Below are 13,098 nucleotides of genomic sequence, written 5' to 3'. Positions count from 1 at the left end.
CAGCTTCTTGACCCGGCTGGTTTGCTGATGTCCCGTGCGCCTCCCGTCCTGACTGAGCGCGCAAAGTCTCCCCTCCCTCTCTTCCTCCCTCCCTCGCCCCCCGTTACACGCACAAGCCTCCAATTCACTTTCAGACGGGACACAGAAAGGTGTACCAGAAAGTGAAATAAACTATTAGGGCATTCCTTTACGTGCGTGATTATGAGTTAAACCAACCCATACAATCTTTTATTTATTTGTATATATATATATACGTATGTATATGTATGTATGTGTATATGTGTGTATATATATATATATATATATATATATATATATATATATATATATATATATATATATATATATATATATATATATATACACATATACACACATATATACATACATATATATATATATATATACATATATATATATATATATATATATATATATATACACACATATACACATACATACATACATGCACATATACACACACACACACACACACACACACACACACACACACACACACACACACACAAGACTATAATCTAGTTCATTTTAATAACACCATTTACAAAATATTGAACACACAATAGCCTTAATTTATTATAATCTGAGATTTGTGTAGCACATTACATGGATGGAATCTATCTGCTTAACATTGGTTTAGAAATAACAGATGTATGATGTTCAATCCCACACATACTGTAAAAGGCACATGCATTTGATTTCAAGACAAATATGATCTGCATTGTTCAGGAACAATCTCATAAAATGCGAAGAGTTAAATTGCTAACTTTACTATTATTCAGTGTACTGAGCCCGCAATGCCAGTCAAATATTTTTAACTTAAATTAGGGCCTCCGGCTCCACGAAATAAAAAACACAAACACAATATTTCTTACTTTCCTTACCCAACATTAAAACAAAAATCACATGCCCTAATACTCAACATCCTAATCCAAATTATCTTTGACCTTCAGAAGCTGTAAACAACTTCAGGATTCACTGCTGATGTATGAATCATGAAATCATCATCATAAATCAGCATCCAGTCAGGTTGCTGCCACCTAGAGGTATATTTAAAGTCATCATCTAGTACAGTACAATTATGTTACACTCAGCACGTTGTGGCATTTAAAAACATTGCTGTGGTCTCATGAGGTAAAATGATACAAATATAATGTAAAATATATTTATTTTACTGACATATTAACATCTGTCATTTCACGTACACACTGATTTACATCATAAATGAACATAAATGTTCACACACACACACACACACACACACACACACACACGCACACACACGCACACACACACACACACACACCTTCAATCATTCTCACGCACGCACAACACAGTTACTCAAGGTAGAATGTTTTCATGCAAATTCATACTTGGCATTTAGCTAAAAATACTCATAAAGCCTATTTTTGTCCATTGCTGTCTTCCTCAGTTCACCGGCAGACGTTTGAACCAAGGCTGTCAGAAACCAAAGACAACAGCTTGTCACCTTCCATAAAAGATTTGTTTAATCAAATATAGCAGCTTCTTCCTTTTTGATCTATCTGCGAGTGTTTTTATTGTCTGAACATTGGGAGTGGTTCAGAAAATGAATGAAGGGAGGAGTTGTATTTTCATAACTACAGAATCTAAAAAGCTTTTGATTTGACTGATAATGTATCTTCAATAATATGAATAGTGACAATCCCTCTGGCTTGTCAACAATGTAGACCTGGCTGATTATGATAAATGGGTGAAAACTCACGACTCTTGCTCAGATTAAGAATATGAAGATGTTTATAACTGACCTCCCTTCACTTTGCAATCTCTCTTGCAGGGCCTCACTCATGCACTCTGAAGTTCAACATGTAAACATTTCATCCTCCCACAGCCATGCTCAAACTCCTGTATCTTGTTCATCATCTTCCTCCTCCTCCTGCTGGGACAGGAGCCGGTAATGTTCGTTGCCCAACGGCAGGAAAGCAGTCCTTGGATGAGCCTCGTCTTCCTCAGTGGGGACTCTGTGGTGGGGATCCAGCTGCTCAGTGGAGCTGCACTTGCTGTACAACTCACGGTGCAGCTCTTGGCTGTCTTGCTCCTCGGAGCGAGTGTTAGAGGCCTTGTTATTTTTCACTGTGTAATAGATGTAGCCAATGGGCACGGGCAAGCTGGCAAAGATTATCAGCATGATAATCATAGCAAGAGCCCAACTAGGGTACTCAAGAGTCATCTCTGAGGCCTAAAGAGAGGAAGAGGCGGAGCACGTCAGAGAGAGAAACATGGGGAGGCAAGAGTTAACCGTCAAAAAGACAATACAAATTGTTATGACCATGAAATAGTTGCAAAGAAAGATTACATTATTCCTCACGGTAACAGTGTCTTTTAGTAGTTATTAGAATATCAATACATATGAATATGAAAAGGTTTAAGCAAAGATATAAATCAAAATTAATAAATAATCACAACATTAAAACATATTGTAAATACAATTAATACATAATAAGTTGCATCAACAGCTTGAGAAAAAAATCTGCATTTGTTTTTGCAGTTATTGAGTGCAGTTGGGAGAACACATATCCAAATCTTGGTTACTATATCACATATATTGTACTATAAAAGAGGATTTTGTATATTATATTATTATATTGTGTAAGACAAAAAGCTGTAGTTCAGTATCTTACTGTGTTTTGGTTCCAGGCAGTGTATGTGGGCCTTTTGAAGACCATACGCAACAAACTTGCAGCCAGAAGCCCAACCATCGACAGCAAACACACATATTTCCAGAGATATTTGTACACCACTGGAGGGCGCCATTTGAGCATGACTTCAATGTCACCCATGAAGCTGCAAGGAAACAACACATTTACAAGGGATGCATATTTTCAAAATAAGGACTAAAAGACAAGTACACAGAACAAAAAATACTTTAACAGTTAAAACATTTGAATTAGTGGTATCTTACCGATCTGTTCCATAAACCCACGACACACTAAAGGTTTCAAAGATTACGACAATGACTAATGGTAGAGTTGCAGAGTAGTCGTCAAACATCGTCACAAAATAGTTTCCTGAGCGCTGAGTGAACAAAAGTCCTATTATGAACCCCAAAGCACAGCTGGACACTAAAAAACAAAAAAGAAGGCAGACTGTTATTTGAACCGTATAACGGCATACAAACAATTGTAGTCTTTAGAGGCAATGTCTGAATTCTTAAAAAAATAAAAAAACACAAAGGAAAACAATTCTGGCAGGTCGATACATAGGCGAGTCATGTTGATGTCTGACTAAGGTGGAATACTTACATTTTAACTGTCTAAATCTTCAATTTAACCAAATACGCCGAGACAGGAGTCCTTTCAAGTGAAAATGATAAGTGCCTAAAATACAGAGCATCGTGAGAACTCGTGTTGATTTGTGTGCATTACCAGTGAGGAGGGTCCGGTGGCGGCCCAAGAAGCTAAAATTGTCCATGAGAGGTGTGAGGATTCCCTGCATGGTCCCAAACATGGTGCTGAGGCCCAGGTTGAGCAGCATCAGGAAGAACAGTGTGGACCAGAAGGGGCTGGCAGGGAAAAGGGCCATCACCTCAGTGAACGCTATGAATGCCAGGCCTGTCCCTTCAACACCCTGCACACATACAAAGGGAAGATAGAAAATCATTTTATAAATGTTGACTGAAGAGTACAAACACGTATTCTGATTCCATGCACATCTAAGAGAAAACTAAATATGTGAGTTAGGATCAGCAAGTACATTACCCAGTCTTATAGATTGATATTTCGACCCCTATTTGTAGTTATAATCTGAAAGCACCATACCAGAAGTCCTGCTGTACTGTAGTAGTCTGTAGTAGGGGGTGAGTGATTTTTTTGTAGTAAAATAAACACTATTAGATAACTCTTAGTACCCCAGCTGTGTTTCTTTAGTTTCTCCTTTCACTCCATCACAGCTTGCTTCCATGTCACCAAGAGACCAACTAGATACTGTGTCCCATGTTTTCTTCCTCTTGCCAGCTGGATATTCTACAGCAACTCAAAGAGTCCTCAATGGTCTTGGGAACCTCGGTACCACACCTTCTTACTATTATTATTTAAATGTTCACCTCAGTTTGAATGAAGGGAGTCAGGCTGCATCCTGTGGTGCCTTCTCTCCCTCTCTAAAAATGTGTTCTTGAAAAGGTAGTCTTATCAAAACTTTTTCATGGTCCTCATGGATCAACCGCTTTTTGAAATTCTGATTTTCACTGCACCTCCAGTGTGTAAAGGCCTCGAAGGCGAACATGCTTCAGCTTTCAAAGACTCGTATCACAGCCACCAGATCAGATCTGGTTCACATAAAAAGTCCTTAAATTTGTATTTCAAAACAAATGACTAACTTTTTCTTTGAAATGTTAATATGATTGTTGTCTTTGTCAGCAAGTTTAACTTCATGCTTTGATTCCTGCTTGTTTCATTGTTTTCTGAGAGAGTTTTATCCCTGTTAAAAATGACCTGAAGGTATTTTCTGGTTTGTCTAGATTTGTGAAGCATGACACGTGTTGATAGCCCAGTTATAAAGAAAGATAATTCAAATGATATCTCAGGTATACCTTATTCATCTCCTCTTCCAGGCTGCAGTCAGTAATGTTAGGACCCACCGTTGAGCCGTGGAGACTGTACCACTCTCTGTACTCAGCTAAAGGTATAGAGCTTGGGACTGTCATGTTGATCCAAGGCCAATCAAGGCCCAAGGGCTGGCTAGATTCATAGGACGACCACAGGCTTAGAAGGCCCAGATTTCTGGAAGAGGTTAGAGTAAAAGGGTAAAATATAAGTTTGGCAATATCAGTGATAGGATATGTTAAATTACCAGGAAATACTGCTTAACATTCCACCTTTGGGACCGAAACTGTAGTAATTTATGAAAGTGTTTGCCTTCAATACTTTTTTTCAACCAGCTGAGTAATTAATTTCCTACATTTAATAATCCACTGCAAAGATGCCTACATTGGATACCTATTTAAAGCCAGAGGCAAAACAATTAACTTCACTTTATTATATGGTACGGTCTTTGAGTGAACGTTTGGGCTTATTTCTTATATTAGCAGCATTAGAAATATTGTGTTAGACGGTAATGAGTGCAAACTGAGGGAAGTAAACATTCATGCCACAAACACAAACTGATATCCATACTTAGCCACGCAGCGTAGTGCAATGTTCTTGGCACGGAAACCCAGCACAACGAAAACCACCAGCGAGGCAAGCACAGACGTCATGAAATTGATGCCGGAGACCATCAGCGCGTCCCTGTGGCAGTTGTTGTGGACTGGATTGTAGGAGGAATATGCGATAACGGAGCCATAGCCAAGTCCGAGGGCAAAAAACACTTGTGTAGCAGCCTGGCGCCACACCTGCACACTACCCCAGATTTCCAGCTAAAGATTATCCCAAAACAAAGTCTTATTAGGTCAAAATTAAGGCCAAAACTTGAAGAAAATCTTCTTAAGTTTTTCTCTCAAAAGATTTGTTTTGCTATATATTAGAAAATGTTTAAATCAACACATTATAATACACGCATGGTGAAATGTGTGCTTACTTTAGGATAAAACATGTAGGTGATTCCTTCCATCGCTCCGTCCAACATCAACCCTCTGATGAGGAAAATAAAGAGCACCAGATAGGGGAATACTGAGGAAAAGTACATCACCTAAGAGTTGGAAACATAAATGCAAGATGATTTCTGTGCCAGAGCATTTTTAAGGAATGGTTTGACATTTACGGAAAGATCCTTAATGGCTTTTGACAGAGTTAGATGAGAAGACTGATACTACGAGCTAGCATAGCTGAGTATTAAGGCTGGAAACGGGTTCAGGGCTAGCCTGGCCCCGTCTGGAGGAAATACAATCTGCCTCCCAGCAATAAAGCTCACAGACTATTTCACTAATCCTGTCTTTGTGCTGAGATAAGATAATGGGCTGCTAGCAATCGCCAGAACCCCCCAAATATCGCCTTACTCCTTTAACTATGACACAAGCATGATGTGCAATTAGGGATCACTTGGATGTGTGATAAAGAGAAGAATGTTTAACTTACCTTTGCAGAAGACTTAATGCCCTTGATCATAGCCAAGGAGACAATTGCCCAAGCCGCCAATAAACAGCCTGTCATGATGGGGTTAAACTCTCCCGATTCTTTGATGGAATTTGTAATGTTGAGAGCTTTCCGAAACCAGAAATATGACGTTGGGGAAGAACCTGCACATTCTTTCACTGTTGATTGAGAACAGACAACATTCTTCTTACTGGCATCGACAGTACGCGACACCTCATTTTGATTAACATTCCCGTCATGTCAGTACCTGTGTCATTGGTGGTTACATCGATTGGACAGTGCTCCCATGGCAGAGGATACTGAAAAGAATTACCCAAGTAGAACAGGCTCCATGCGATAATAACATTGTAGTAAAGAGCCACGTAAAAACAGACCTGGAGGAGAAGAAAGGGTTCATGAATGATTTACCTAATGAATTATTAATATTTACATAGGAAGGCCATTGCGATATTGGATACAGTATGTGCTGACCTGTATAGTGTGCAGTCTGTGAAAAGTTAGTTCAAGGTCAACAATTTGTTATCCAAGAGGAGAACAGCCAACCATAAATAACCTAAAATAGAATTTCTAATTGAATGCACGTGTCACTCAAAAGTGATAATTAAACAGTTGACACTTGTGTTTAAAGCTGAGCTGTAATGAATTATGACACTGACATTGACTGGGACTAAAAGAGAAATGAAGCTTTTTGGAAAATAAACTAGTTTAAAAAAAAAAAAACACGTAGCACACAGAAGTACACTTGTATGTGTGCACAGAATATTCTTGCCCACTCTGTTTTCGCCATGTTTCGTCTGTAGGGAAAAATGTTATGCAACAAACTGCCAGCAATACAGCGCAGTGCTTCTCTCATATTACAGCATGATGTCATCAGCGTCCTTTCTTAAGTAAACATACACTGTGGCTAAGTTGTTTACAGAGAGGTCATATATGAGTTAGTACTGCTCTGGCTTTTTCATGAGACCAGTGGAGGAAGACATTCGTGCTTATGAAACTTCTCATTATGGGGCTCTAAATATAAAATATTGATGATGGCCCAACCTTTGAAACCCAAAACATGAAAGTTAGCCAGTTACCGAACCGTGATACTGTGAGCTATGAGTAATAATGTTGCAAATGTGTTTTTTTTGTTAATGTTAAAATAAATATCATATTTACAGACGTTATTTTCATAGATAAAACATATGGCAAATAGCTTTTTTTCTTGATTGCTTGTCAGGATAGAGAATGGATATTATTGACTGCCCATTTGGGCTTTTATTTGCCCCCACTAATAAATAAACCAAGGAATAACTTTTCATCCATATAGTACAATCACAAACCCAGAACAAAAAAAATGTAAAGAAGAAAAGAAAAAAAATCATATCTCACAATGCAGCTGGAGTAACCGATCCCTGCCAGCTTTGGGGAGATGTGCTTCCATACACCGATGCTGCCTTGGCGAATGCTTTGGCCAGCTGCCAACTCCATGAAAAACAGTGGAACTCCCACAATTATTAAAAGAAAAACATACAGCAGCATGAAGGCCCCTAGGAGGAGGGAAGGAAGATTTAAAAACATGAAGGCATTTCTTAAACAATGTGTCATGCAGTCTTTTGTTTGTCTAATGCATCTAAATACCCTCAAGTGTAAAATAAAGTTGTCAGCTACTAATTTTAAGAGAGCTACTGTGATGACTCATTCAAAACTACAGAGCTGACATTTACACATTTTTTTCTTTAAAAGGACACTCACCTCCTCCATTTTGGTGGCAAAGGTATGGGAACCTCCACACATTCCCGAGGCCCACACTGAACCCCACCTGCGCCAACACATACTGGACCTTGGAGTCCCATGCTGGTCGGTCGGCATCGCATGTCTCAGCTCCATCTGGACCGTGTCCAGTTGTAAGCTGAGTTTCAGACTGACCCTCACTCAGCCAGGCTGGATTCTCATTACTGTCCAGTGGAGGTTTTTCCGTCTTGAAATGAACAAAGAAGAATGAAAATCTTCACTGACGTTATTAGCTTATTGACATGAGACAATCCAAACAAAAGTAAAAATGATATTTTATGCCAAGAAAAAAGGAAAAAAGGATATGAATGAGACCCACACTTGCAAACAAAAATAATGTAAGGTGAGAATCTACGTTCAGCACCCCATGCTATGTCTGCAGATACCCACTGGTCCCAGTTCATTCATCCGTCATAAAACAACAAATAATGAAAGAATTTGAAAGGTGTACAGTGTTTGGCGGTAATGACTAATACAGAATTAATATGGTATCCTGTCTGTACACTGTGCAGTTTATAAAACAAAACCTAAACCTCAACATTGTAAAAAAATCTGTAATTCAGTAATATATGTAGTAGTTTTTATATTTATTTTGTATTCCCGCATTGGAATCACACTGCGTTCCCGTACACGAGGGATTCACAGGAATTGATGCAACACATACAGCATTACAGTTTTTAAATCAATTTAAGCCTCACTGATTACGGCTAGCTTTGCCACAGCCGCATCAGAGATGTGTTAAGTTACTGCAAGCAGAACATTTCCTATTGCTCCAGATTAAAACCATTAAACGGGCTAAACTCAGGGTCGCGTTTATTGTGAAACGTGACTGAAATTGTGAAATTGCCACTGAGGTTACTGCTAAACATGATTTGTCAACAATGGGTGTTCCCAATTCAGAATATCACTAAAATCTTAAGGAAAACAATAAAATACAATGTGTTGTTTGGTAGGTCGTAGACTATAGCATGCTTATAGTGTCCAATAGTGCATCTTTAGGCAATGTTTCCAATGAATAGATTGTTTACTACGTTTTCTTTTTTTGTGTGAAAATTATTCAAATAAAAAGGTGATTGGATCAAAAAGGCACAGACTACCCCAAAGCCTGGTGTCACTGTTCAAAAAGAATAAGGAAACTATGAAACAGAACATCAGATCGTCAGGCTGCACTTGAACTACACACTCTCACCAACTGACTTGGCTCATGTGATTGAAAATGGCCTGACATGTGCCAAACTGGCTTTAGAACATGACCTAGCTGTACCAGGGCTATCAGCTGGTGAGAATGGAAAATTACAGCGGGTGTATGACCCAGAAAAGTATGTGGCTGGTCAGGACACAGGGACAGGCAGATACGTCAGGTGATTTTAGAGACATGCATACACACATACATAGAAACTGGCACACACAAATAGAGAGGTGGGAAGAGCAGCAGCCACCAGGCATATCTCTGGGTGAAGGAGGGAGAGTCTTTGGTGTCGTGTGGTAGGAGTGGGTGGGAAAATCTAGGGGGAGGTGTTAGGCTTACATTGGTTCACACTGTGGGTGGTGCTGATGTGCATGGGTGCACCATGTGGTGGATATAGTTGGTAACAAGGCAGGAGGCTTGCTATTAGAAGGCTATGAGACTTTTTTTGTCAACATTTTGAGGACCATTTTCTTATCAAAGAACAAAACAGGCTTTAGTTGTCATGGTAGTGACACGTCTGTCAAACAGCATCCAGCGATACCCTGATAGCTGAAACGATTAGTCGAATGAAAGATAAATCAGTAATTGTGAAAATGTATCTGCTACAATTTTGATAATCAATTAATCATACACGGTATTTATTGAGCCCATAAACCAACATTTGACTTGATTCCAACTTCTTCTGGTTTTGGACTTTTAATCCGGCATAGCAAGACTTTTAAGATGTAATTATTTCATATTTAAAGACCAATCTATTATACATTAATCGAGAAAAACAATTGCTAGTTGCAGCCTTTGTTATGTCCAGATTTAGCTAACCTTGAATAGTCATTGAACAAGGTTAGCTGAATCCGATTCAGTACAGTATGTTATGAACTGATAAAGTCTGGCTATCAGATGTGTGAGTAACCTTAGTGGTGTTGCTCTTTCCTTTCAAATAAAAACTAAATGCCCTTCAAAAAGAGACTGAAAAAGAGAGAACTGACCTAATCATGAAATCTAAAAAGTTGTCATCGAAACAGACACAAGTTTGCATAAAAGCAGATTCAGTTCAACTCTTACTCAGATTTACAAGTTTGAATATTTCAGTGCACCCTCAAACTAAAAACACAGCAAGCATGTATCAGGTTGTCTTGTACGCACAATTGTAATTAGTTTAAAAATATAATATTTTTACACTTTTTCGGAAACTAAAGAGTATTCTTTTGAGGCGTTTCACAGGCGCAGAGATGTAAACGGTTGTGCTTCTTCTTCAATTCTGTGACTTGTACAGTCTTTTGGGAAAGATATTTTTCTCTTTTTCTATACTTGGCTGAACTTAAATGATCATATTGCCCCATAGCTCCCTCAGCACACACAGAGAGTGGTTGTTCATTTTTACCTACTAGACAGCTAGGATCTATCTCTGGGTACAGTTGGAAACCACACTTTTGTCCTCATTGAACAGCGATAGGGAACGCACAAAGACACGCCTATAGCTTATCTTTAAAACACCCTTGTGCTTTTTTTGCTCATATTTATAGAAATGGGTAGGGATTTTTTAAAAGCACTTGTGTAAATATAGTTAAATTAATATAGTCTAGGTATTTTACACCATAACTTGTAAAACGGTATAAGGAGGAAGGTTTTTCCGGTGTGTATTATTAAAAAATATATATATTACATTGATTTCATCAACTGCCTTTGGAAAAGCTTAGTTAAAATCACTTTCAGTACATGTCTTGAAATTCATAATGAACGCAAACTGTATTGGTCAGTAATTACCAGAATGTACTCCATGATATTAAAATGGGTCACTGTTTTTTTTAACCGCAGTATACATCATTTTGAAATCCCCAGAATGTTAACCCCTCCCATGTCATACAAAATCCCTGTATTTACACAGTAACCAAACGCTAGCATGCTGCTGTTTTTTTGAGTACACATTCATTTCATCAGATAAACTCTAAATAACTAAAGTCAGGCAAGTCAAGAGTTTACTAAAAATCTGTAAGACGTAATGCAGTGTAATAGCCTGCAATGGTTCTGAATTTGTTGAAACTGTGCTACTTTGCTAAGTATGTATAGGGCTGCATAACACCCACACATCCACAAGTAGAGGATCAATGTAATGCAGTTGTTTATATAATACCACTACCTACAACCTTAAAAACGCAAAATTAAAACACCTCTGCTCAGTGGTTCACATTTAAACATGATTGTATTGGACTGCATTACAGCGTACAGATATTTATGTGTTTCTGTTAGCTCACTGGAGTCTATAGCCTTCATCTAGTATGGCACTTTGTGTTATCTGAATTGCATAAGAAGAATTATACTGGACATGTTTCATGATTCAGAAATGGAAGAGGATAGTTAAGACCATAAAGTGGCAAAAGTCTACTGTCACACATGGTCAGTATGTGAAACACATTTGTTTTATGTGTTCACACATTATATGGAGAAATTCTTTAAACAGCATGACACACACGTGGGTTTCTGACTGCAGACACCCCAACCTTCTGCAAACAGCCAGAATAAAGGTCCTTTCACACATTTGATTTAACATGTCAGCATCATGTTTGAAGAGGAGCCAGAGTCTTTTTTTTCTTTCTGTAAAAGTATTTATGGTAATCTACCCTGAAGCGAGACTATACTCAGAAAGTAGTACGATTTACGAGTAAATTAAACAAGCACACTTATCATGCCAACAGGTTACTAGTCATACATCTTCAATTTTCTTTCAATATCAGATATCTGATAGTAAAACAGTAATGAAACGAGAGCCAAACATGTAATGTCTTGTGAACATTTAGAATGTTGTCTCAGTATTTAAAATGAGTAGGTCACAAAATGTGTTGCCGTGCAGATGTTCGGCTTGTGCAAAGCGTCACAGTGTGTGATCACATTAGGAAAACAATCTTTTGAATTGCATACAAAAGGATTTAAAGAAGCAGAACACTAACAAGGCATTCTATCAAATAAATCACAGCTGTGGCACAACTGCACCAAGGAGCTGCAAAATGGGAACTATATTATCAGCTATAATCCACCAGTACTGAGATGTTCGTCAAAAACTACGTTTATTTAGTCACTTTCTCTACCTGCCCCAACATGGTTTACATCTGGAATCTATCTCAGTATGCATTAATCTAAAGGAAAAGTGCCAACACCCTCCACAGGTATACATTAGCAAATACACATATGATACGCTTGCCCCAGCACGCGCGCACACACACAAGTATTGCACAATCTGAGTAGCTGTCATTCATGAAACCACTCACCAATTTCCCTCTCTTCAGTAGTTTACTGCTAATGGATACCATGGTAATCTGTATATGCAAGTCATTAAATTATATGTTGAAGGGAAGTACTATATTAGATTGTTAATTGTTAAAGGGAAGTGAAGGGACTCAAATAGATTTAAATCTACATAGACTTGAAATTAAAAATATATTTAAAAACAATGTATAGCTTTGACAGCTGTTGGAGTTTTTTAAACATATGTGGCTGATCACAGTAGCATGAGTACATTAGTGAACAAACATATACAGAAGATCAGCTGCATAGCAGAGATTATCCAAAGTGAGGCAGCTTGCAGCCTTAAAGCCTATTCATGACTGCTTAAGTAACAAAAGGAGTCTATAACGGTAAGTCATACAACGTATAAGACCAACAATTTACAACGACACAAACAAGGGAAAGTCAGTCAAGCGAAAGACAGTTAGCAAACAATAAGAGCACGCGGACTTTAAGTACTAGAGCTCGTTCAGTGTAAAAGCAGAACATCGCTGTGCTGTGGACATACCATGCTGTCTGCACGGTCCAGGAGAGGAGTGACGTCCAGAAGTTGTTTCTCTGCTCGTCACTTTTTCACAACGCTACTTTTAAACTTTTCCTTTCTTCGCCTGTGCTGATAGTCAGACTAAAAAAAAAAGATAACTCATTTGCGAAGAGAGGGACGTCTTTCTGCAGAGAGTTTGTTTTGTGGCCACGTTTCTTGTGCTGGAACACTTTTGTCGTCGCCGACCCGAGAGGACATAAAGGAGACGTTACCGCAGATGGAGC

The 13,098-nt window shown here is 38.5% G+C and overlaps 1 protein-coding gene across 1 annotated transcript; it reads right to left on the bottom strand.

The window, feature by feature from the left end:
* Positions 1–578: 578 nt before the first annotated feature.
* Positions 579–8,270, bottom strand: slc6a16a (solute carrier family 6 member 16a; the record flags this gene model as incomplete). Its single annotated transcript, XM_079232874.1, has 12 exons — positions 579–2,239; positions 2,682–2,844; positions 2,963–3,122; positions 3,426–3,627; positions 4,589–4,778; positions 5,172–5,413; positions 5,575–5,685; positions 6,072–6,247; positions 6,337–6,463; positions 7,461–7,618; positions 7,824–8,049; positions 8,253–8,270. The coding sequence occupies 12 exons, from the start codon at positions 8,268–8,270 to the stop codon at positions 1,898–1,900; spliced, it is 2,115 nt and encodes a 704-aa protein (XP_079089000.1). The 3' UTR covers positions 579–1,897.
* Between the last annotated feature and the right edge of the window lie 4,828 nt (positions 8,271–13,098).

The sequence above is a fragment of the Taurulus bubalis genome, assembly GCF_910589615.1.
Source record: "Taurulus bubalis genome assembly, chromosome: 17".
Taxonomy (NCBI): domain Eukaryota; kingdom Metazoa; phylum Chordata; class Actinopteri; order Perciformes; family Cottidae; genus Taurulus; species Taurulus bubalis.
Note: the sequence above shows the minus strand (reverse complement) of the source record. Positions and strands in the feature narration are given on the sequence as shown.